This window comes from Umbelopsis ramanniana (assembly GCF_025399195.1).
Source record: "Umbelopsis ramanniana AG unplaced genomic scaffold K450scaffold_72, whole genome shotgun sequence".
Classification (NCBI taxonomy): domain Eukaryota; kingdom Fungi; phylum Mucoromycota; class Umbelopsidomycetes; order Umbelopsidales; family Umbelopsidaceae; genus Umbelopsis; species Umbelopsis ramanniana.
Genome location: NW_026252158.1, coordinates 1 through 22,424, shown reverse-complemented (window position 1 = coordinate 22,424; position 22,424 = coordinate 1). Strand labels below are relative to the sequence as shown.

The window sequence follows — 22,424 nt, the reverse complement described above, 5'->3', positions numbered from 1 at the left end:
GGCGCCACCGCTTTTGAGAATGAAGCGACAGACACTGCGTGGGCCATGCGAGACCCCCAAAACCCATTTGAAGAAGAAGATGAAGTCATCAATGAAGAAGATCCATTTGCGGCACGAACTAACGACCCATTCGGCCAAGACGATGATGGGTTTGGCAAGAACGACGATGACTTTGGTGGTTTCGTAGGGGCCAGTAGTGACGACTCAAACCAACAAAGCGCCGAAAAAGATGCTCAAGACCCTTTCAGCCAATTTGAACAAGACGCTAGAAAAGAAGTCTCTTGGTCAAGTTTCGCGAGCGACTTTGGTGAATTTGAAAAACTGAAAGTCACCAATGTTGAATCGCCCACTGTCGAAGTTCTCACTCAAACAACCGAAGCTGACTTCGGCCAAGATGTTCCAACAGAACAGCTGTCTGAAACCAGACATTCATAACTTGCGATCTCTCACCATTCCATCATAGCTTGACACCTCCCTATTTACCACTTTCACACTTCAGAATAAACTGAAAATTGTTGTTATTTTATTACAATACCAAGTATGGAATGGCTTTAGAAAATGGAGCCTAATATTGTATTTACACTTGTATATGACCGTTGGGCAGAGACAATTACATGATACTAGTTATGTACTGAGAAGAAGAGTGAAGTAACGGTTAGCGAGAAAAACATATTGCCATAGATACAATAGAGCAGGCGTTTACTTACAACCACAATGGTCTGGTCGTCACCACTGAGCCCCAGTTCCTCCATCATGAACCTTCGACCTTCTTCGGCCGCCTGACCCGTGAGAGAGCTCTCATCATAGGATTGCAAATCAGACGGCTTCGCGGATGCTGGAGCTGGACTTGCCCTGCTATCATCGTCACTGCCTTCCGAGCTGCAACTTTCAGATCCGGTGCTGGAGCCTGTATCATCGTCTCCTTCGTTGGTCATTGAGAAACTTTCTTCGTTTTGCAGTTCAGAGGCCGTCATGTTGGATGTATAGTAGCAGCTGGTCGCTCCAGTAGCGGAGGATACTCCACTGAAATCAGATTGCAGCGATCCGTATGGCTCAGGTGCTGCATCTCTTGGCACGTCGCTACTATCGGTGTGTGATGGCTTATCTATGGGGATCGTTTTAGGTGGTGTGGCTAGTCGTTGGTCGCCTTGATTCCAGTCGAGGTCAGCAAGCGCTGGTCGTTGTTCACGAGAAGCAGCGATCGACTGCAAAGTAACTGTTGCTTCATTTTGTTCATGATTCGATGGATCCGCATCGTCTTTTGCATTATCTTGGCTAGTTGATGCTTTGCGAGGTCCATTGGCTGCTGCTGCTTTAGCGATCTGCTGCCTTAACAAGTTGCTCTCTTGCATGCTGCTGAGTGAGAGGAACTGAGGCCGTTCAGAAGCCATAGCCGAATCTTTGTTTGCCATAAAATTAGAGATGGCTCTCAAGTCGAGTGAATTAGTGCTGGTATCGGACCACGTATGAAGCTTTTCTGGTGAATCAGACGACGACAACACAGAGTCCATCGGATTCCCTTTCTCCCTCTCGTACTTGGTTTGGCGTTCATCTATCCGTCGCCAGTAATCCATCAATTTTCGCATACTCCACTTTTGAGAGTCTTTGGCCACTTCGGCTGAGCTTGTTGCGAATGCTGTATCTATCGCAGGCTCAGGGATAAATTCGGAGACCTGATCATTATGTATAAAAGCATGGTATAGGATATAGGCCTTTAGGGCAATATTGAAGAAAATGGTATGTATATGGGCGATAAGAGCTGCATCGGACTGAAAACAATACCCTTATTTTTAGTGCAAGCTGTGATGGAACGACCCACCATCATGAACTGATCAATATTTACCGGAAATGTATAGGCATGGGAGATCATGTCATCAATCCAATGTCCATCAACATAAAGCGGCCCGCAAAGTAAACTGCCGCCATGGCCGGCGGTCTCGACATTATCAAGGTCAAAGACACTGACATCCATGGCGTATATCGAGGCATTGACCTTATCTTTTGGTACCCCGATCAGTTTCACACCCGTCAGCATATCTTCCGTCAGCGTATCAGGATGCCACTTGATAACACGATGCGTTCTTCTGGAATGACCAGGGACAAACAATGATAATGCCAGCACGACACTTTTAATATTTCTGATTGGTAAAATATGGAAGAGAAGTAGTCAGCATTATGGTATTGGTGTTTTACTCTGCGATCCAATTCACTTACTCTTCGCTTGATGCGCCACCAACAACTAGGGTGGTTCTTCCGCTCATTATCGCAAATATAACGTGCTTGATGTATCGCGTATTTTCATGCAGGGCATTCTTAAGTCCAGTGCCTGGATCCCCGTCGTTGCGATCCCAAACTTGTCCTCCAATTAGGGAAAGAATATAGTTTGCACTGGGAACCTTGTCGTCCAAGTTGGCTCCACCTAAAGATGGGATTGAAGAACTGGTCTTCTCTTCACTGTCACTATAGCTGCGTTCTTTCCTGGTTGGAAGGATGGTGCTTTTGTCGTCGACGACATATAATCGTTCTCCTCTGATACGGTGACCTCCAAGCTCGAGCTTTACAGAGTTTTCTGTTGCATTTTTTTCCTCCTCTTCTTCAATTTGTTTTGCTCCAATTCTAAGAAACATACCACATAAAAAAAGAGCAGATGTTAGATTGAAGCTTGCTGATTACCGTCACTCCACCTTGTACTTACCTTCGAGGTGCTGGATTTTTGAAGTTCATGACCATGGTTCTTCCGATGGATAGAATTGCAGAGGATGGTCCTATCAGGATTGGAAATGATAAGCTATACTTGTTAACAATAAAAAGAAAATGCCTCTGGTGTACATACTAGCAACATCCAGATCCTCATCTTGGATATCAAGCGAAACGCTGTTCCTTCCCAAGTCACGCACAATGTCCATAATCTCATTAATGGTCTCTGCATATTTATCTAGAGCGATGTAGAGCGAATGTGATGGTTGCGACAGCATATCTACTGAATTCGGCGTAAGCTTCGGATTCGCAAATTCCTGTGTCGGACTCAAAAGGATGGTTTTGCGAACATCATCTTGCGTAATAATGGGTTGCTTTAGTGGTGAACATAACTGAGACAATGTCCGTAACCGGCGATCTGATGCTGTTACGGGGAATATAGAATGCACTATTTGAGGCTGTCAAAGTAAATCAGCATACATGCTCTTAGCAGAAGAAAAAAAGGTCATAGCCATGATGATTCACCTCGTATTTTGCATCCAGCGAGCTATCAAGTAGCCTTCCATCCTCATCGGCCTGATTTACGCTATCTGAACTGTCTCCCGCAGCTGCCTTCAGTTGGGATTCGCGATTCCGCCGATGTTCAAGAAAAGCGCTACTCCAAGGGCCTTTGAAAGGGAGCATATCAGTGACGGTTGACAAACCCCTCGATACAGTCCTTGTCATAGCAACAACCGAAGATGCTACTGAATTTGACCGCTGCTTATCTTCCGACTCCGTCTGCTGTTCATGAGCCTTTTTGGCTGTTTCAGTCTCTTTCTCGCTTGCGACTTTAGAGCTTTGCTCACTTTCTGATTCCTGTATTTTTGAAGAAAACAATACAGGGTGATGTTCCACTTGATCGATTGTAGCCTTCAGCTCTCCAATAGCTTGTTGTAGAGCTTCAAGCGTCAAATTGCCATTACCATCAACAGGTTGTGAAGTATCCTTGTTTGGATCATCATTGCTCTCTTTTAAACTATCTTCCTTCGATTCTGTATTCAATTGTTGCGACGCCATCTGTGACTCTGTATATTCTAGATCTTGAAGTCGGTAATGTAGGTCTCGAGCAAAGTTTGGGAAATTACCAACTTTCAGGATATGAGACACTTTGGAAAAGCGTTCCATGAAAATCGAGAAGCGTGGCAATATTTTATGAGGATCCTTCGTGACATAAGATATAGATACCGGCCGCACATAGCCTCTGGCGGAGATGTCGAAGAGAGTCAAGTATTGAGTCTTTAAACATGAGAGTGTCAGCAAAACACTAAGCGAGCCTCTCAAAAGCATAGCGAATACTTACAAATGAGTAAAACTTTCCCTCAGAATCATATGAGTAAATTTGAGCATCTTCTGGAATTCGAAACGGAGTGGTATCTCCTGAATTTGGTTCAAGCGTAGTAGAATCTGCTAAGTCAATAGACGGAGACTGATGTGGTGAAGCGATTGCATCGTCATCAAAACTGCGTCTGTGATGATCAGGTGTTTCATTAGCTGACACAATCTTGACCTAGAAATATTCCCCTCTGTCCTGAACTAAATGCTTACCGCTGCTCAGAAGATCTATCGACCGAAACAATACGCAGTACGAAAGAGTTCAGATCGAAGTGTTCAATGCCAATTTTGGAAAGAAATGATTGTGCATCTTTGGGAAGAGGAGCTTCGTTGGCGGATGAAGATTCCTTTTTCATATTGATGGTTTCAAGGTCTAAACAGGCATCTTCTATGATAACAGCAAGTGGAAGTGGGCCTTGCATTTCTGAGAACTCACTCAGCAATACAAAGTCGTGTTGGCCCGCGTATCCATGTCTGAAGCCTTCGAGGTTGATATCTTCATCTGATAGACCTGATAATTGATCTAAGAGCTCTTCACCCCACCAGCAATGCTCTCTGTTGGATTTCGTGGGTTGAAGGCTGTATTTGGATTAGTTGTTGGGTTAATATGTGACTCAAGGGAGTGGAGCGGACGGGCCATCGTAGCAGGGTAAGGTTAATACAAACCTAAAACATGCCACATTGATGTTCACCCGCCGTTTCCCTTATTCAATAAGCACAAATATATTATACCTTTGATAGCGGCTTTCGTTATTGAAACTGAGTCCAAGACCTACACTGCTCGGCTTTTGCTGTTCGTCTTTCAGATCTTGATTTGTGGTAGAGTGAATCTCCGCTATAGGATCGCTGCTGCTGCTGCTTAGCATCTCTGAGGTATGCAAATCGTCGGGCATCAGTAGAGGGGAATGCGATGAGCGCAATCCTGCGTGCGTATCAAACAAGATCTCGACCTCTTCACCATAAGTGGCCATGGCAAAGGTGCGCTTCTGCAGCTGGGTTCCAGAACAGGCTGACTTCGTGACTGGTACAAAGGGCCTCGCCACTTTTGGCAGCCCACTGTGTTCATGACCTTACCAGACGATATAATCCACCTCATACTGCAATACCTTTCCATTACTGACATCTCCAGCAATTCTGCATTAACTTGTCGTCAATGGAATTCAGTTTCTCGAGAAGTGATCAACAAAAGGCTCAATCGCTTGTGCTCAGCACCATGGCTCAACTTTCAGGTAAGGCTGCTTTTGTAACGCTAGTAAATCAAAAAAATTACGCTTTTTTTAAAATAATTCGTTCGATAGCTTGACTATAAAGAATGCAGGAAAACGTATATTAAATTAGGGAAACGTGTATTTGACGTCCAACACAGCGCTTTCATCTCCAATCTCATAGCGTTGCCTGATGAAACGAAATCGAATCATCATGTATCTCAGCAGCCCATTTTTCAGCTAAACGCTGACTGCACTTCTAATTTCGATATGGAAGTTGTTCTATCATTTACAACAAGTTGCATGGAACCGTTTTATGTGGACTGGGCTACGGTGTACAACACGACAGACGTACATTCCAACAATGGGTTTTTCGATATGAAGATTGAATTTGTTAATGAGCAGGACATTGATATGAACAGCATGAAGCTATTCCGGTGGCGCGAAAAGAAAACGGTTTTTCAAACGGTTACTGGACCCCCTCCTGATGGAAGATACTTCATGGTGACCGCTATAGTCGTATGTGCAAAGAAAGTGGCTGCCATGCTGGAAGAATATCTCAATATCGACATCGACAAGTCATGTCTATTTCCGACATTGGATAGCCTACTGGATGACCCAGAGTAGCACTTGCCATGTCACATACATGTACAGTATCGAACTTTTGTAAATTATAGCGCCATGTATAGGAGGGCATTGCATGACCCATTCATATAGCATTTTGTTTCATAGTATGATTTTTCTTTCATAGTTTATTTCTCCATTACATGTATAAAAAATCAATTAGGCAATAACAGTAGAATTTTAGAGTAACGTTGGTAATAAGGATTGAAATGTACTCTACTCGTCATCAGGCTCAAATATCACTCGGTAGTTTTCAAGAATCGTTTGCACGACTCGAACTTGCCATTGAGTCTCAGCGAGCTTTAGAGACTCTGCTTGAATATTGACAGGCGCTACAGACGGAGTGTCGTTGCCCATCAAAGTCAGTCCGAAAATGGTGGCCAAATTGGAAATGCCCATCTTGTTATGTCTTTGAGATTGTTGAACTCTATAGGGATAGGATGGTAAGTTTTAAAATTATCTAGATGAGAATCAACACTCGCACCCAATATCAATTACGCACCTGTCTAAATGATTCATCATAAACTTCAGAGTAGCATAGTTGGCATCTGGAAGATCGTTGATGATACTATGAAGTCCGAGAACACGCATACGCTCATCATCAATTTCTATATGGTAAAAGTAAGAGGTTAAAAACCGTGGTTCGTTCATCCTCCTGCAATTGGGTTTCAAAAGCTATCAGACTTACTTGCAGCATTTAAGAAGTGCTGGTATGCCGCACGAGGAAAGAGTGGATCTGGCAGCTCTCTGAACCAAAGTTTCAACACACTGGTTATATTGTTGATATCAGAGACATTCTCTTCGGCGTTAAGGTTAACATTTCTGCAGTCTAAAATTCGGAAGAGAAGATTGATGAGAAAAATGTAACAGCAGTACACAGGAATACATATCAACTTCAGTTTTACCTCTGTCAAAAGCACTTTTAAGCTTTTGGATTTGGGTATTAGTACCAGACACTCGGTATATGCCAACAGTATTAAGACCTACAGAGCGTATCGCCAGACGTTAGTAACGGCACGATGGAAGAAAATGACGGCATCGTTATGCATTCAATGCCTTACCATAGGTCTCAACAGCCTCTGCGCATTTTCTCAAGATTACGGGTACTTCTTCTCGGTCTCTCTCCATCAGTATGGCCAAATCAACACCAAATACTGGATTAGGGTTCAAAACCGACTTAGCAGTCTTGGACATGCTGTATTCTTTATAGGGTATCTCGTTCTTTTGCGTTCGACTAGTTCTGCCGCCATATTGTTTGATATAATCCTCAAGATCAGAGTCCTTGTCAATTTTTTCTGTCAGCGACCGTAAGCCCAGACCTATACAGAAAAACAAATGTAATGAATAAACCAAATCGCATTGCCCCGCACCTATATTGAGCGTCTCCTAGTACCATCGTCATTGTCCAGTGCATAACCGTCAGCTGTCAGAGCTTGTTCGTAAATGTAGGCATATCGAGCCAGCTGATATCTCAAAGCCACATTGCATTCATCCCCGATGGACTTTAAGTTCTGTAAAAACACCATAACGTCTAAGTAATCGTCGATGTAACCGACCCACCATGCCGTCAATCAACTTACAGTCAGAGAATTGGGTAAATGCGTTTTAAAGTACTCTGCGCGTGTCGCATTGGTAATATTGAGTTGTTGGCGGTAGGTCTGATCGGAAGCAGCAGCTTTGGCTCTGGCTTCTTCCTCTGTTCTGTCCAACTACATTGAAAGCAGTAGAGAAATGGTCACAAACGACTGGTAATATCAAACAGACTCGTGTTTAGCAAACTAACCTGGGCCTGAGTCTTGTTGCTCTTGAAAAGAGCCTTTTTGGTCATTTGTGACGGCTCGTTATTCTTCAACAAGATAGATTGCTCCCATTGCTCACTATGCAGCTCGTACTTTTGTTTCGCCTACAGAGCACATTTTAGTTAACTTTTCTAGGATTTCAATTCCTTTTTTCCTCCAAAAAATACCTTTTCAAGTGCCAAGTCAGCGTCAGACACCAATCTCTCATGACGTAAACCTTGCTCCTTGGCTTGCTTCCGGCTCTTTTCGGTATCTTTAAATAGGAGTTGCAAGTCATCAGCAACTTCAGTAATGTCCGTTGAGAACTTGACGTGCTGCTCCCCAATTTTCTCATGCACTTTGAGGATAGAAGTCCATGCGTCTCCATACGATCTACATTATCATCGTTAATTGTTTTGTCTGCGCAGCTTGTTATTCATGCTAAAATGAACTGACCCAGCTCGAGGGTGAGCCTTTTCAAAAGACTCGGCCATAGATTGTGCTAATTTCGTCATCTGTTTTCCATATTCCTCCTCCAATGCTGCACGTTTTTTCAGGAACATCATAGCGTCCTACACAGCGAGTGTTAGCGGTAATCCATATGATCAACAACGATCTCAAGTTTGCAGTCTACGCTGGGAAGAAATGATTTTTGCCAATCTACATACCTTTGTTGATTGCATGTCTTGCTTTACTTTGTCCAGTAGGCAGTGGAGACCACTCTATTTTAATAAGTTTGCATAAGTAAGCTTTTAGGTGACTGAGCTCACCCGCAGAACCAAAAAAAAAAGTCCTTACATCTAGATCAGAAAGCCTCCCGATTAGCTCCAGGGTATGTTGTGCATCTTTTTCAGCACCATAGACTGGAAGCGCTTCTAATGGTTCGTCGACCATCATTTCGCCAGACTTTTTAGTATAGTCGTCGTTCATCATGAATGGGAGAAAGGCACGACCAAAAGTCCAGTTTACCGTTCGGAGTCTACACTTGTCCATAAATGGAACATCAATCAAAGCAACCCAATCACAAGCGAGAGTTTGGACGACCGAAAGAATTTGATCCATGCCCAGACGACCACAAAAGAAATTGGGGTTCTGCGTAGAGACTTGGTCATACCGTTGAACGCAACGAGATACTAAAAAGCTGCCTAAATTCGCTGCTGTATGAAATTTCTCGCATATTAAAATACACCTTCAACTGAAGCTACTAAATATCAATTTTGTCAAGTGTATTGGACAATTGTAAGTCAAATACATATGGCAGAAGCCGACAGGTGGATATATCAATGCTCCTGAACTATGCTTAGTTATTTTCAATGGTTATTGGCAGAAGAACAGTTACTTACCATGCTTTGAAAACGACAAGCCAAAGCTGTGACTGGCTATTGTGACTGTTTCTACTGAAGCGGGCAAAATTTCAGATTTTGCAAAAACCTGCTGCAGTAGAACCTGAAAAAGTGCAGTATATAGTTCTCTGTTCAACTCGGTCATGGCAGCTAAAAGAAAAGTGCCCACAAAGAAAGGAAAGGTAACTTCCTTCAAGGACGACGAAAAGAAGCCTTTCAGTAAGGGAAAGCAACATGGATCCAAGTTCGGGAAGAAGAATGTTGACGAAAAGCCCATGTCAACCACAAAGGCGAAAAAGAAGGAATTTCAAGCAAAACGATATAACAAAAAGACCAAGAAAACCGAAGAAGATGATGAAGACTCCGAATTTGAAGTCGTACCCAACAATACGACCAAACCCTCGAAATCCACTGGAAGCAATGCTGCGAACACTGATTACAACTCGGATGACGACTCCGACGACGATGGTGCTGTCGACATGTTTGGATCCGCCGGTACCAAGTCAGCTAAAGGAGATCTGGAACATAATGAGGATGGTGATGATGTTGTAGACGGAGAAGGTCAAGATTCGGATAACTCTGATGACGATGACAAGTTTATTGCCGCTGAGAACTTGAATGCCAATCGCAAGAAGAAGAAGTCTGGTGGTTTCCAGTCTATGGGTCAGTATCAAGATATACCGATTTTATGGCTTTTTTACGATGAGTTGATATATATATATATCATAGCTCAATAACACTTTGATTTCTCGCTTACTAACTTCATGCACTGCAGGTTTGAGCCAAAATGTCTTTAAAGCCATCTCTCACAAGGGTTTCAAGGTACCAACACCAATTCAGCGCAAGTGCGTACCTATCATCATGGAAGGAAACGATGTCGTCGGAATGGCAAGAACAGGTTCAGGAAAAACAGCTGCCTTCCTTATTCCAATGCTGGAAAAACTTAAAACGCATTCAGCTAAGGTTTGTGTATGCTCCATGTAATCGTATTGTAGTGTTTATGGATAGCTAATCATCATTGATTGATATCAGGTTGGCGCCCGTGCAATCGTCTTATCACCATCTCGTGAACTTGCTCTGCAGACGCAGAAGGTTGCCAAGGAACTTGGAAAGTACACGGACCTCAGAAGCTGTATTATTGTCGGTGGTGATAGTTTGGAAGAACAGTTCTCCATGATTGCGTCCAATCCCGACATCATCATTGCTACACCAGGAAGATTGCTCCATCTTATTGTTGAAATGAATCTCGATATCAAGACTGTGGAATATGTTGTTTTTGATGAAGCCGATCGTTTGTTCGAAATGGGTTTCGCTGTTCAGCTCCATGAAATTTTGTCTCGTCTTCCTCAAAGCAGACAAACACTTTTGTTTTCCGCCACACTTCCTAAGCTTCTCGTTGACTTTGCCAAAGCTGGTCTTCAGGATCCTACATTGGTACGTTTAGATGTGGATACCAAGATCAGCAAAGATCTTGAAATGGCTTTCTTCAACATCAAGCAACAGGAAAAGGAAGCAGCGCTGCTCTATATCCTTCGAAATGTTATCAAGCTTTCGAAAACCACACCTTATGCTGCCGATACGAATGCTGAACAGGATAAGAAAAAGAAGAAGTTCAAGAAGCCAGTCAATATGGGAGACCTTCATCAGACCATTGTTTTCGCTTCCACTAAGCATCATGTCGAATATCTTGCCAATTTGCTGATGTTGGTAGGATATCAAGTTTCATATGTCTACGGTACACTGGATCAAACCGCTCGTCACATTCAGATTAACAACTTCCGTAACGGAATCTCCAATATCATGGTTGTCACAGACGTTGCTGCTCGTGGTATTGATATTCCTATTTTGGAGAACGTCATTAACTATGACTTTGTCGATTCATCAAAGGTGTTTATTCATCGTGTTGGTCGTGCTGCTCGTGCTGGTCGTCGTGGTTGGGCATACTCTCTCATTACTCCAGAGGAACTTCCTTACCTTATGGATCTCCAACTCTTTTTGTCTCGCAAACTCGTGTGTGGAAATACTGAAGCCAACGAAAAGGGATACGACTTTACTAGCGATATCATAATGGGAAGTGTACCACGCGAGCTTATCGATGATGACTCCGAATGGGTGCGATCTCGTGTTGCTGCAGATGCTGAGCTGACAGGACACCAGCAAACTGCCATCAATGGTTACAAACTGTACTGCCGAACACGCCCTAGTGCAGCTGCTGAGAGTTATACACGAGCCAAAGAACTTTTGAAGTCTTTGAATATCAAAGATCCACATCCTTTGGTAGTTCACGACTTGAATACTGCATCTCAGCAATCTCGGTCAGCCTTACTCTCGTCTATCACCAACTTCAGACCACAAGAAACCATTTTCGAGGTTGGTCAGAGAGGAACCAGAAAGACTTCAGAAGCTACAATGATCATGCGCTCACGCCGCAAGGCTGTCTCCAAGGTCATTGATGCGCACAAATCCCGACAAGCGGAGAAGACTCAGAACGTGTTGGATACTTTTACGGGCCCAGAAAATAATGGCGACGAAGCAGATACCCATGTTAACCTTGGAGGCGACGTTGATGATGAGGAATTGATGAACACTTTCAAGATGACGGATGAAAAGCCTGTCCGAAAGTTTCAGCCTGCCACCCCAAGCAACAAGAGCAAGAAGCCAGCTAGCTATAAGGATTCAGAATTCTATATGTCATATACTCAAGCTGATGCTAACACAGAGAAGGGGTGAGTAGACAACCATGATCTTGAATGCTACCAAAGCTTTCCTTTGACTAACGTTAATGATTGAATTTCTAGATACTCGATGAATTCCTCTGGAAACTTTGCGGAACAAGCTGCAAAGGCTAGTTTGGACCTTGTTGGTGACGAGCGTGAGACGATGACCCAGAAGAAGAACCAGTTGAGATGGGATTCAAAGAAAAAGAAATTCGTCCAAGGCACTGGTATAGGTTCAGACAACAAGAAGATGATTCGAACAGAAAGTGGAGCGTTGATCTCAGCCAGTTTCAAGAGTGGAAGGTAAAAGATCGTTTCGATTTGGCAGTACCGTTCACTTTTTGTTTACCAAACCATTGTTGACTCATTCGTCTATTATAGATTTGATGACTGGAGTAAGAAGACCAAATTGGCCATCCCACGCGCTGGTGAGCAAGAACTTTCCACGGCCAAAAACAAAATGGGACAAAAGCGTTATAGACACACAGCAACCCAAGAAGCCAAACCTTTGGATCCAAAAGCAATGGATTATGAAAATAAATTGAAGAAGAGAAAGCGACAAGAGCAAGAAGATCCTACTACTGATTCACGACCTAGCAAGAAGGGAGCTTTGGGTACCAAGCGAGTAGGCACTATGAAGAACGCTCGCAACGAACTGAAGGGAACTGATCAGATCAGAAGGGACCGCGCTATGAAGGAACAGCGCCGTGAAAAGAATGCTCGCCACAGCAAGAAGGGAAAGAAGGGAGGACGACGATAGATTCATTAGTTTTTGTAATAAAAGATACACTTTGCTATAGCCGAGGGCATGCGGAATTTCAATTTCCAGCTGACGCAAAAAAGTCACTTTTCGCGCTTCAAAACCCGTACTGTAAAATTATACAAAGCATACCCGGCCTCGACAGCCTGCAGTTCACAGTTTTTCTTTCATTGATTCATCATGTCTTGGCAAGCTTACGTCGATTCCAACCTTATTGGCAGCGGCCAAATCACCCAAGCCGGTATCTATGGTGTTCAGGGTGGTCAATGGGCTGCTTCCCCCAACTTCAACGTAAGTATTCACCCTTAGTCCTATTTATCATCTCTCGTGGCGCTGTGAGATGCTCGTCGTTATGACGAGGTGTGTCCGTGGCTTCAAAAATATCGGACGTTTACAAAAGGTTGAAGGCTCTCGTGAGCTTTTGAGGTTATTGTCATCTTCTTGGACGATCGATCTTTGAATCGCGGCTGAGCATCGCGGTTCGCCTAGTTTGCATAAACGTCAGGCAGCCAGCTAGCTACGACTGCACACCTCCAACCTTTTGAGCATCGTCCTGGGGTCATTTACTCAAATCATTTTTTATTTTCTTCATCACCATGTACTGATTCCTTCTATGTCTTTGATTTCGCCTCGGTATCAATAGGTCTCTGCCGCTGAACTTCAAACTATCAACCAAGGTTTCAGCGATCCCGCTGTCCTTCAGGCCAACGGTCTCCGCGTCAACGGTGTGAAGTATTTGTTCTTGCGCTCGGATGACCGCTCTATCTATGGAAAGAAGGTTAGTATTACATGCTTTGGCGGCTACTATTTCCAGTATGGTGATCTAAGCCTTCCATTCTATTTCTTTCCACCAGGGCAATGATGGTGTTGTTATTGTCAAGACTACACAAGCCGTCCTTATTGGACTTTACGACGACAAGGTCACTCCCGGAAATGCTACCAAGGTCGTTGAAGGCCTTGCTGACTACTTGATCTCTGTCAACTACGTAAGTGACCCGATGATTTTTTATAGTATACCAGAGACATTTATCTGACTCAACCATCTTCCTTATATTACTCTCGACATCGGCATATATTTGTTTGATATTATGCATCGTTTAGTAATCAAATCATGATTCCTATATAAACCAGTTTGTTCGCAACGTTGACATGTTTGTTCTATTTGGGTGGGGTTATCGGTGATAACAGCGGGTATTGAAAAACTAGATTTATAGTCTTATAGCGGGTGAGGTTCCAGGTTCGAGATTGCTTCAGCTATTCTAGATTATACCACCATGGCCGTAGAAAACGTTAAAGGTAGCCATATCCTCCTCATCTCTTTCCACATTGGTTTCGAAATTCCTAATGTTCCTTGCTAGTCCTCATCATGGGTGCCGGATATGGTACTCGGTTACAACGAGATCTCTTGGCTGACAAGACTGGCAAATACCGTCATCTCGTTGGAGTACCAAAAGCACTTTTACCACTTGGAGCACAAGATGCTCTTATTACACACTGGCTTCATCTTTTAGCCAAGAACGGGATTCCCTCTAGCTCAGTTCATGTTATTACCAACGCTGCTTGCTATGATGCCTTTGTCGAGTGGGCAAAGCGAAACAATGTTCCTGGCGACAATATTGCAAGTGACGGCACCACATCCAATGAAACGAGACTGGGTGCTGTACCTGATATCCTGGAAGGTGTCAAGCGATTCAACCTCAACGGCGATCATGTGCTTGTCATTGGTGGCGACACTCTCTTCCTTCATGATTTTGATTTGGCTGAATTTTTGGCTGACTTCCGCAAGAAGGAACGTGCTTGCCTTGTCACTACGTATGAAGTCCCCAATGAAACCGTTCACAAAGTTGGTATCATGGAGATCAACAAGGAAGGTACCGTCACTGGTTTTGTTGAGAAACCTCAACCGTCTGAAACCAGCTCAAGACTGGCTTGCCCTTGCTTCTATTTATTCCACCAACAATCACTTAATTTACTGCAAGACTTTTTGAACGACTGTCATGCGCGCAACGCTGGCCTTTCGGACTACGACGCAACTGGTAAATTCTTAGCATACCTCTGGCCACGTTTTCCAATCCAGACGCATACTATCTCTGGAAGAATCGATGTTGGTGGCTTGGAAAGCTACGTTGATGCCGTACACTACTTTGACCGTCAACAGTTATCCATCGCAGCTCCTCCTTTCCATCGCCCTAGACCTTAGAAACTATTTTGCCTGACCCCCAAAGTAGATACATAACAGATGTACACTTGCTATTTTTTTATTATTAACTTATTTGAAGACATATAGTAAAAATCACACCTTGAAAATATGCAGACCACGATGACACAGTGGTGGTCTGTGCAGCAGCCACTCGGCATAATGGGTCACCGTTCATCTGAGGGCTCCGATCGTCAGCCCAAATCATAACATCTTATCAGCGATGGATATGCAAAATAAAGGAAGGGGGTTTGGGGGAGGGATATTAAAAAATCCTTATATTGCAATCTTCTATTTATTGAACCGAAACACTCTGGTTATGCAAAGAGGTGTCTTCAAGAAGGAAATTTTTTTTTATTCAGTTAAAAATTGACATCCCGCATCCGAACGGATATAATATGTTTTTGAATGGTTTGAGGGAAAAAGAGTGGTTAATGAATAAAGTACAAAGTGGATAATACATCTCCGAAAACAAAAGATAACACTGAGAGAATAATGGAGTTATTATCCATGGGCAATATGTATAGAGGTGGTGTTAACAAAAGAATATATACAAAAGGGGAGGGAGCGAAACCAACGTCGAAAAGTGTACACAGCAGGGATTTACATAGCGCACCAGTCGCTTATCAGGATATCGTTGGCGGTGGGTCGCAAGTCAGGGTTGAGGTTGAAACATTGTCCAAGCAGTTCTTCCAGTTGGGGAGAGATATTTTCAGGCATGGTATATTGACCAGTTTTGATTTGCTGTTGCACTCTAGGTCTGTATTCGTCCACAAATGGAAGGCGACCAGCTATCAGTGTATACAAGCAGACGCCCAGCGACCAAATATCAGCCGACGGACATCTCACAGCTTGTTGCTGAGTAAGTTGCTCTGGTGCTGTGTAGGCAAGTGAGCCACCGGCTGAACTATCTTCACCATCGTCAAATTCAGCAAACGGGCTGCCTGGAGAATGAGTAGCATGGGTAGGGTTTTGGTATTCGGAAAGTCCGAAATCACAAAGCTTGAGGGTCCCATGCTCATCAAACAAGACATTTTCTAGTTTGATGTCTCTGTGGCATACTTTAACTGTATCATGAAGATAGGCTAAAGCGGAACAGAGTTGGATGATAAGAGGCCGTGCCATATCTTCTGTCAATTTGTGAGTGTCGTTTGAACGAATGAGCATATCCAACAGATTGCCGTTAGGGCAGTATTCCGATACAACATAGGTTGCGTAATCTGTCTCCAATGCATCAATGTATTGAACAATATTGGGATGTTCCAGTGACTTCCAAATAGCAATTTCTCTCTCCAAACGGATTTGTACACGTTGATTTTCGCGCTCATTGATCTCCACGGTTTTGTTGGTGATTTTGATGGCTACTTTTTTGCCATCCGATATACGAAAACCTTCACGAACTGAGGAAAAACCTCCGTGGCCGATGGTTTTGCCAAGGACATAGTCTCCAATTTCATCACCATCAAACTCATAGGTGGGTTCGGCAGGTGAAGCAAAGCTGGACAAAAATGAGGCGGCAGGAGACTTTGCATTTCCCCATGAGGAGGCTGATACGCCAATGGGAGAGACGACAGGGTGTGAGGAAGGCAAGGTATTTGAGCGGCGGATAATCTCGCATCGTCTTGTAGCAATACCAGGGCTGGTGAGTTGTCGTTGGTGACGGGCAGGTATGGGAGACAATAAAGTGTGAGAGTGGCCAGCTTCATTGTTGGAAGTGACAGACGATGCAGACGAAGAGGGAGAAAGGTCTGGTAGCCGTGGATAGTTTGAAATTTCTTCAGTTGCCTGTGGGTGTCTATCGTGTGGGAAGCTTAGTTCTTTGTAGATACTGCCATAGGCTTTGTCTTCATCCATGGACCTTCGGCGAGAATCGGATGTGAAATTGATACCCAGAGAGTTGGTATCAATGTGAAGACCATGCTGAGAACGGTGAGTTGAAGGACGAATGAATTGTAAGAATGAGTTGAAGCCTTCTTGTTGCTGTGAATTATCGACCGATTGCATAAAGGCGGAGAGAATATGAAAAGAGAAGAGATGAAAGAGATAAAATTGATCGGAAAGCTTTTTGGTTGGCAAAAGATAAGAAATATTTTTTTGTCCACCAAATGATTCCTCACCCGGCTGCTATCTTTGGCCAATCAAATGCTAGGATCTGAACTGCCTTTTCCAGCAGGCGATCAACTGCGGAGCCTCCTTGCTCACTAAGCTAACTTCGATGCGCATTGTCACATGGAACATTAACGGCATCTCTACAATCTTGCAATACCATCCGTGGTGCGAATCAAAGAAGTTCAAGGTAAGCGAACATGCCCCACTGAAAACAATTCCCAAATTTGACACTCAAATGTCCAACCCAACCCAAAATGACAGGTGTTACTTGACGCGCTGGACGCAGATATCATATGGTACGCATAAGCTCTTTAGATAAAGTCATGGTTTTAATTGACATGACGTCAATCAATCACTCACTCGTTCCTTTACAGCTTACAGGAGATAAAGTGTCGACGAACCAAAGTCACAAAGGAATTTGCTATTGTGGATGGCTACGATGCTTATTTTTCCTTCTCACGGTCTAAACACGGCTATTCCGGGGTTGCAGTCTATGTTCGGCAACCGCTCAAACCAATCTCAGCTGAAGAAGGAATTACAGGCTATTGGACGCAACATGAAACATTTGAGCCGTCACTCGCAATAGCAACTGACTCCATGGTGCTCGATGCAGAAGGCCGCTGTGTTGTTTTAGAATTTGAACTGTTCGTCTTGTTCTGCATTTATTTTCCCAACGATGCAAGCGAGGAACGCCGGATGTACAAGATGGACTACCACCAGTGTGTGCAGGAACGGGCTGAGCAGCTACTGCGCCAAGGAAAACAAGTCATCATAGCAGGTGATGTGAATGCTATGCACCGAGAAATCGACTGTTGCGATCCAAAGAATAATATGAAAGAATGGGGCATATCCAACTTTCAAGATGTGCCTGGAAGACGCTGGGTTGATGATTTTTTGTTTCCCAAGGGTCCGATGGTTGATATGACAAGATATTATCACCCCACAAGGAAAGGCATGTTTACTTGTAAGTTGATAAGATAAGGAGTTGTCGAGTTTAGATTAGGTGTTATTACACCATTGTGCATAGGTGATAACATCTTTTTATTTTTATCTAAATGTGTCAGGCTGGAATACCAAAATCGATGCAAGGGCTTCAAATTATGGCAAGTGTCGTAATGTTTATTTTTGCAGCCTTTTCTAATGACAAGGGTTGGCCCTGACAAATTCTATTTTGACAAACAGGAACACGGATTGACTATGTTTTGGCATCGAAGGGTTTAGAGCCCTGGTTTAAATATTCCGACATACAGCCCGACTTTCGTGGTAGTGATCATTGCCCTGTTTATGCCGATTTTCACGATGTCATCGAAAAATGTGATCCTGTAGGCACCAAAATGGCTGATCATATTCGTGACCATTTGACTTCAGACATATGCAGCGATCCATGCCAAATTGCTGCTGTGAACTTTGAAGAGTACTCAAACAAGCAGAAAAAACTATCTAATTTTTTCTCAGCCAAGCGACCTGCTGATGATGATCTGGCCTCCCTTGCAAGTCAAGCCTCTACGATAGCTAGCCAGATGTCTAATGTTGACAGCAGCGAGACTGATTGTACCAGTCAGACTGTAGGTGTTCCTAAAACTGATTCCCCAGCCATACCAATCGTACTGTCAACGCAAGTCTCCAATCTGGATACTTTGACACAAGAACATGCCACAAATTCCGTTGCAACAGGGAAGACCGAGTACTTCACTACGAAACGGAAAAAATTATCGGTGTCAAAGGCGAAAAGCCCAGTCGACTCTAATCAGTCATCGCTTAGCTCTTTCTTCACCAGATCATCCACGAAAAACACATCAACGCCGTCATCTATATCGGACGGCTCCAATAATAATTCTCCTTCTGTGGCGGAAACATACACTCCACCTATAGATCATAAGCAAGATGAAGAGTTTGTGGATATAGAACAGCTGATGAAGCAACATGAGCAGACCGTCAAGGCTGGGACACAGTGGAACGCCTTGTTCACTCCTCGAAAAGTACCAACGTGCAATGTACATAAAGAACCCTGTAAGGAGTTTGTGGTAAACAAAAAGGGAGTGAACCACGGGCGTCGATTCTATCTTTGCTCTAGGTAAGTCAGTTAGGTCAATCGCTTCCCCTCCCCTCAAAAAAAGAAAAAAATCCAAATATGGTTTCCCCGCCTCACCGTAACAACAACTTCTTTACGTTTCTCTTCATGTGAATCTGACATATCGTTTACATGTAGGCCAGTTGGACCGCAGGATGGTCCCGACTCTAATGAATATCGCTGTGATTATTTTATGTGGCAAACGGAGCTTGACAAAAAGCGGTCTGGTAACAGCTACAAATGACTTTGAGAACACGCAGCTCTCTGGCATAACGTAACTTCATGCGGATCCCATGATAGCAGGATAAGAGATTGATCTGGGGCATGTCGTTTGGTTAAGAGCAACACATATTGTTTAATGTAATGTAGAACATACCAAAATTTTCCTGTTGACTTCCTCTATGTCATGTATAATTAGCTCAACATCTTTCAACTGTATCTTTAGCAATAGCATTGGTTTTTCAAAAATATGCCGTATTACTTTGGCGATACCATCTTAGAATCGGTTGTCAATTATGATGAATGTCTATTTCCACTTTTTGCCTCGGTACTTCGGACGAGATGGAGCCGTTTATTGGTGCATCCTAATTTAGCTTATGCTGCTGTGTACTTTTATATATCGTAAAGAATGTTCGATGCGGTTGTCTCTGGATATGCAAGTTTTTGTAACCAAATGACCTTGAAAGTTGGCCCAGATGGCTCTCAAACACATTTATGCAACAAGATGACACCTCAGGCACGTGATTCGGCTAAGGCCAGCAAACTACCAGCGTAACTGAATTTAAAATTTCCAATGGATCACAGTGAGTTAAAAGCTGCGAAGAGGTTTTCATTTTAGAATATTGAGCATAAATATTTAAGCTATATAGTATTACATGCCAAGCTATCAGTTGTCAAGAAAACAAACTTTACAGTCTGTGTTGGCATGCGCCTAGTCACAACTGGCCGCTCTGCAATTTCTGACGTCAAACGAAACGCTTACATTGGAACCAACACCTGCGCTGTTATTTCAGACCTTTCTTATTCCATTTTCACAAATAGTTAAAGTGAAGCAGCAAATGTAAAGAGTTGAACATTTCGGCAGGTCAAACTGTATTCCCATGCAGAGAACATGTTTCTGCAACACTTGAAAATGACTTCAGAGCTTTAGGCTGACGAAACAAGCGATACCTTCAAAGTAAACTGAATACGTGATGTTTGCCATTAAAATTCTCTAGTCGCTTTCAACAATTTGCGCTCACCACAAAGAAAATACCGCTAATTGACTTCGTCTTCTGATGTGCAAACGGACTATGTCATCAAAAACTTCTCTTGAATCTGACTCACTGACGAATGGTTCTTAATATCTAACGAAATTGATATGCAAAAATATATGCACTGTGGACCGCTCTGGAAACTTTTTGATTCTAGAAAGCATGAAGTTCGGATGTAAAACGTTTTTTCGCAACAAAAAGTTCTGAAAGAAGCGTTGATGGATCGCGCCTGGTAAGCGGTCGTACGTACGTCACAAATATAAAAATCTTTATGCTTGCAGAGTCGCTCTATGGTTAGAACCACATATTTAAATACCTTCTCTGGCTCTTTGCTTTGACATGCAGTACTTTCTATTTCAATTACCATATAAGAAGCTGGGTGTGTGCACAAGCTACGTCAACAAGTGGAAGGTAAAAACGATAAAATGTCAATTCAGCACAGTTTGTTTCCATGCGTATGGTTGAAATATAAGCCAATCTTTAGACGATGATGTGTGAGAGTGTTATTTCCAGACTGCATTATTCCAGAATGTTACATATCAATTGTACTTCTCATCATTATACTCTCATCGGCAGTCGAAATAGCAAAACTATTTGTCAACGCAAAGGACTGGAGTCACATATTACCATGAGAATTGACAAAATATAACGAACTAGTGATTATGCTTGTCAAAATGCTTGCGAGCAAACTTGTATTGAAAGGCGAGCTAAATCGTTTTCACATTGAGCTGCAGGCTCTTGTTTATGTAGAAACAGCTGCTGTTTGCGAAAAAGTATCAAATGCTTATTGTAACGGTCTGGGAGCAAGATTAGTGTATCCTCAACAATTAAACGTACAGATCGTTTCAATAGCCAGAACAGCAAATGATTGAGTTAGTGGCTCTTCTATGAGACTAACTTGCTATCATAACAGCCAAGATTTTGCTCCAAACGATGTTCATTAAGAGAGGATTATTGATGAACCCAAACATACTAATCGTTTTTATTCAATCTTGCTGTGTTTACAAGAGAAAAATATGAATTAAAATGGGACAAGACGGCTTTGATGAATCAAGTGATGCTCTTGTTCATTCTTTTGTTGATTTTTTCTTATTTTAACTCGAAAGAGAACAGAGCTATCTACTTTTCCCAGTTACTTTTTTAAAAATGAGTGCTTTGGAAAAAAAGTGCAGAAACGTAATTTCAAAGAAACCTCGCACTTAGAATGCATGTAGGAAAATGGGTTTAGAATACAACCAAACTGAAAGCGTAGCATAAAAAACCTCATCGCAATACAAAGATAAATTGATGGCATCAGTACACCAAAAAAAAACATCAAAATCGGCTACCTAATACTTCGTCTCAATTACACCTGGAGCTTCATAGTAGCGACCATGAGGGTTGTCAAGAAAACCCCAAGAAAATGGGTAATACCACTGGTAGTAGACTCAAACACCGAGATTAGTAAAACGTTGTGACTATGGTCACTACAGTACGATGTACTCTTTACTTACTGCCTAACGACTTCCGCTCAGTTGCACTCAATTATACTTTACAAACGGACCGAAACGTGAAAGCAGAGATTCAACTTCCCATGGAAGTATGGCTTTCAGTTCTATTTCTTAGGCAACACTGATAAATCATTTAACCAACTGCATCTATGGCCATTGAAGCATAAAAGCAAAAACCTATAGTTGCTCATCACTTCCTCTACTAATAATCAGTGCTTTCTATAACCTCTTTTCCTGACTCAAATAGATTACTGTTCGGTCGATCGTTAGCACAGCTACCATTTACAGCAACAGTTACCGGGTGGCCGTCCAACACCATGCATGCTAATACATTCACGTTACGCAACAATATGTATCACTCGACTCTGAAAAGATATTCGGCAGTAAACGGCAAAAGATGAGGTAAATCAAATACTAAGTCTACGAACCAAACTTTTTGAATGAATTCGGCTGGAAAGTAGAAAACGGAGGACCACTTTATGCCCATCACTTAAGACCGTATAGAAAGCAAAATGTAATGATATATTCTTTATATTATGTAGACTGTCATTGATTTAAAGCTTTTCTAGATATATTTAAATCTGTTCAAATAATACAAAGGACGGAGGAAACAGTATGTTTAATCTGTATGCTACTCTTATGGAGCAACTTATTTGAGGTGGTAGAATAGGAGGGTTTCGACCATGCCAAAGGTCTCATCAGATGGCTCTAAGGCTGCCATGACCCCTTTGTTGATGACTTTCACTCCCATAACACTGCTACGCAATGCTACAGAAGTGATCTGGGCTCCTAAGCATGCTGGCCAA

The 22,424-nt window shown here is 42.8% G+C and overlaps 8 protein-coding genes across 8 annotated transcripts; 5 read left to right on the top strand and 3 right to left on the bottom strand.

Annotated features, from left to right (window-relative positions):
* Positions 1–355: 355 nt before the first annotated feature.
* K450DRAFT_258604 (uncharacterized protein) lies at positions 356–1,823 on the bottom strand. Its single transcript, XM_051591870.1, has one exon. The coding sequence runs from the start codon at positions 1,584–1,586 to the stop codon at positions 621–623; it is 966 nt and encodes a 321-aa protein (XP_051441044.1). The 5' UTR covers positions 1,587–1,823; the 3' UTR covers positions 356–620.
* K450DRAFT_258600 (uncharacterized protein) lies at positions 1,477–4,790 on the bottom strand. Its single transcript, XM_051591869.1, has 5 exons — positions 4,285–4,790; positions 4,040–4,205; positions 3,223–3,975; positions 2,953–3,155; positions 1,477–1,657 (listed from the first exon to the last, which is right to left on the bottom strand). The coding sequence occupies exons 1-5, from the start codon at positions 4,491–4,493 to the stop codon at positions 1,654–1,656; spliced, it is 1,335 nt and encodes a 444-aa protein (XP_051441043.1). The 5' UTR covers positions 4,494–4,790; the 3' UTR covers positions 1,477–1,653.
* A 13-nt stretch (positions 4,791–4,803) lies between these two features.
* K450DRAFT_258596 (uncharacterized protein) lies at positions 4,804–6,010 on the top strand. Its single transcript, XM_051591868.1, has 2 exons — positions 4,804–5,300; positions 5,370–6,010. Exons 1-2 carry the CDS (start codon positions 5,136–5,138, stop codon positions 5,901–5,903), a joined length of 699 nt encoding a protein of 232 aa, XP_051441042.1. The 5' UTR covers positions 4,804–5,135; the 3' UTR covers positions 5,904–6,010.
* On the bottom strand, positions 6,010–8,775 carry K450DRAFT_258594 (uncharacterized protein). Its single transcript, XM_051591867.1, has 12 exons — positions 8,477–8,775; positions 8,347–8,400; positions 8,135–8,250; positions 7,867–8,071; positions 7,684–7,803; positions 7,481–7,609; positions 7,294–7,411; positions 6,962–7,219; positions 6,806–6,883; positions 6,589–6,729; positions 6,403–6,508; positions 6,010–6,327 (listed from the first exon to the last, which is right to left on the bottom strand). The coding sequence occupies exons 1-12, from the start codon at positions 8,738–8,740 to the stop codon at positions 6,117–6,119; spliced, it is 1,800 nt and encodes a 599-aa protein (XP_051441041.1). The 5' UTR covers positions 8,741–8,775; the 3' UTR covers positions 6,010–6,116.
* Positions 8,776–9,020: 245 nt separating this feature from the next.
* Positions 9,021–12,592, top strand: K450DRAFT_258587 (uncharacterized protein). The gene is made up of 5 exons (XM_051591866.1): positions 9,021–9,684; positions 9,797–9,984; positions 10,054–11,747; positions 11,820–12,041; positions 12,120–12,592. The coding sequence occupies exons 1-5, from the start codon at positions 9,165–9,167 to the stop codon at positions 12,496–12,498; spliced, it is 3,003 nt and encodes a 1,000-aa protein (XP_051441040.1). The 5' UTR covers positions 9,021–9,164; the 3' UTR covers positions 12,499–12,592.
* Positions 12,593–12,630: 38 nt separating this feature from the next.
* K450DRAFT_258584 (uncharacterized protein) lies at positions 12,631–13,652 on the top strand. Its single transcript, XM_051591865.1, has 4 exons — positions 12,631–12,789; positions 13,142–13,276; positions 13,353–13,484; positions 13,600–13,652. Exons 1-4 carry the CDS (start codon positions 12,679–12,681, stop codon positions 13,600–13,602), a joined length of 381 nt encoding a protein of 126 aa, XP_051441039.1. The 5' UTR covers positions 12,631–12,678; the 3' UTR covers positions 13,603–13,652.
* A 16-nt stretch (positions 13,653–13,668) lies between these two features.
* Positions 13,669–14,946, top strand: K450DRAFT_258583 (uncharacterized protein). The gene is made up of 2 exons (XM_051591864.1): positions 13,669–13,794; positions 13,857–14,946. The coding sequence occupies exons 1-2, from the start codon at positions 13,773–13,775 to the stop codon at positions 14,696–14,698; spliced, it is 864 nt and encodes a 287-aa protein (XP_051441038.1). The 5' UTR covers positions 13,669–13,772; the 3' UTR covers positions 14,699–14,946.
* A 1,942-nt stretch (positions 14,947–16,888) lies between these two features.
* Positions 16,889–19,410, top strand: K450DRAFT_258577 (uncharacterized protein). The gene is made up of 6 exons (XM_051591863.1): positions 16,889–16,991; positions 17,066–17,100; positions 17,179–17,768; positions 17,869–17,907; positions 17,987–18,878; positions 19,014–19,410. Exons 1-6 carry the CDS (start codon positions 16,911–16,913, stop codon positions 19,117–19,119), a joined length of 1,743 nt encoding a protein of 580 aa, XP_051441037.1. The 5' UTR covers positions 16,889–16,910; the 3' UTR covers positions 19,120–19,410.
* The last annotated feature ends 3,014 nt before the right edge of the window (positions 19,411–22,424 follow it).

What these genes read in the sequence shown, in the direction of transcription:
- K450DRAFT_258604 (XM_051591870.1), bottom strand. Translation starts at nt 1,586, where the DNA reads ATGCGAAAATTGATGGATTACTGGCGACGGATAGATGAACGCCAAACC.
- K450DRAFT_258600 (XM_051591869.1), bottom strand. Translation starts at nt 4,493, where the DNA reads ATGCAAGGCCCACTTCCACTTGCTGTTATCATAGAAGATGCCTGTTTA. An exon ending in AGGGAAAGTTTTACTCATTT is followed by an intron (nt 3,976 to 4,039) that starts GTAAGTATTCGC and finishes TCATGTTTAAAG; the next exon opens with ACTCAATACTTGACTCTCTT. An exon ending in CGCTGGATGCAAAATACGAG is followed by an intron (nt 3,156 to 3,222) that starts GTGAATCATCAT and finishes TTACTTTGACAG; the next exon opens with CCTCAAATAGTGCATTCTAT.
- K450DRAFT_258596 (XM_051591868.1), top strand. Translation starts at nt 5,136, where the DNA reads ATGACCTTACCAGACGATATAATCCACCTCATACTGCAATACCTTTCC. An exon ending in CACCATGGCTCAACTTTCAG is followed by an intron (nt 5,301 to 5,369) that starts GTAAGGCTGCTT and finishes TTCGTTCGATAG; the next exon opens with CTTGACTATAAAGAATGCAG.
- K450DRAFT_258594 (XM_051591867.1), bottom strand. Translation starts at nt 8,740, where the DNA reads ATGGATCAAATTCTTTCGGTCGTCCAAACTCTCGCTTGTGATTGGGTT. An exon ending in GCAACAAGACTCAGGCCCAG is followed by an intron (nt 7,610 to 7,683) that starts GTTAGTTTGCTA and finishes CTTTCAATGTAG; the next exon opens with TTGGACAGAACAGAGGAAGA. An exon ending in TAAAAGTGCTTTTGACAGAG is followed by an intron (nt 6,730 to 6,805) that starts GTAAAACTGAAG and finishes TCCGAATTTTAG; the next exon opens with ACTGCAGAAATGTTAACCTT.
- K450DRAFT_258587 (XM_051591866.1), top strand. Translation starts at nt 9,165, where the DNA reads ATGGCAGCTAAAAGAAAAGTGCCCACAAAGAAAGGAAAGGTAACTTCC. An exon ending in GATGCTAACACAGAGAAGGG is followed by an intron (nt 11,748 to 11,819) that starts GTGAGTAGACAA and finishes TTGAATTTCTAG; the next exon opens with ATACTCGATGAATTCCTCTG. An exon ending in GCCAGTTTCAAGAGTGGAAG is followed by an intron (nt 12,042 to 12,119) that starts GTAAAAGATCGT and finishes CGTCTATTATAG; the next exon opens with ATTTGATGACTGGAGTAAGA.
- K450DRAFT_258584 (XM_051591865.1), top strand. Translation starts at nt 12,679, where the DNA reads ATGTCTTGGCAAGCTTACGTCGATTCCAACCTTATTGGCAGCGGCCAA. An exon ending in CTGCTTCCCCCAACTTCAAC is followed by an intron (nt 12,790 to 13,141) that starts GTAAGTATTCAC and finishes CGGTATCAATAG; the next exon opens with GTCTCTGCCGCTGAACTTCA. An exon ending in GCTCTATCTATGGAAAGAAG is followed by an intron (nt 13,277 to 13,352) that starts GTTAGTATTACA and finishes TCTTTCCACCAG; the next exon opens with GGCAATGATGGTGTTGTTAT.
- K450DRAFT_258583 (XM_051591864.1), top strand. Translation starts at nt 13,773, where the DNA reads ATGGCCGTAGAAAACGTTAAAG. An exon ending in GGCCGTAGAAAACGTTAAAG is followed by an intron (nt 13,795 to 13,856) that starts GTAGCCATATCC and finishes GTTCCTTGCTAG; the next exon opens with TCCTCATCATGGGTGCCGGA.
- K450DRAFT_258577 (XM_051591863.1), top strand. Translation starts at nt 16,911, where the DNA reads ATGCGCATTGTCACATGGAACATTAACGGCATCTCTACAATCTTGCAA. An exon ending in CTGGACGCAGATATCATATG is followed by an intron (nt 17,101 to 17,178) that starts GTACGCATAAGC and finishes GTTCCTTTACAG; the next exon opens with CTTACAGGAGATAAAGTGTC. An exon ending in TGCAAGGGCTTCAAATTATG is followed by an intron (nt 17,908 to 17,986) that starts GCAAGTGTCGTA and finishes TTTGACAAACAG; the next exon opens with GAACACGGATTGACTATGTT.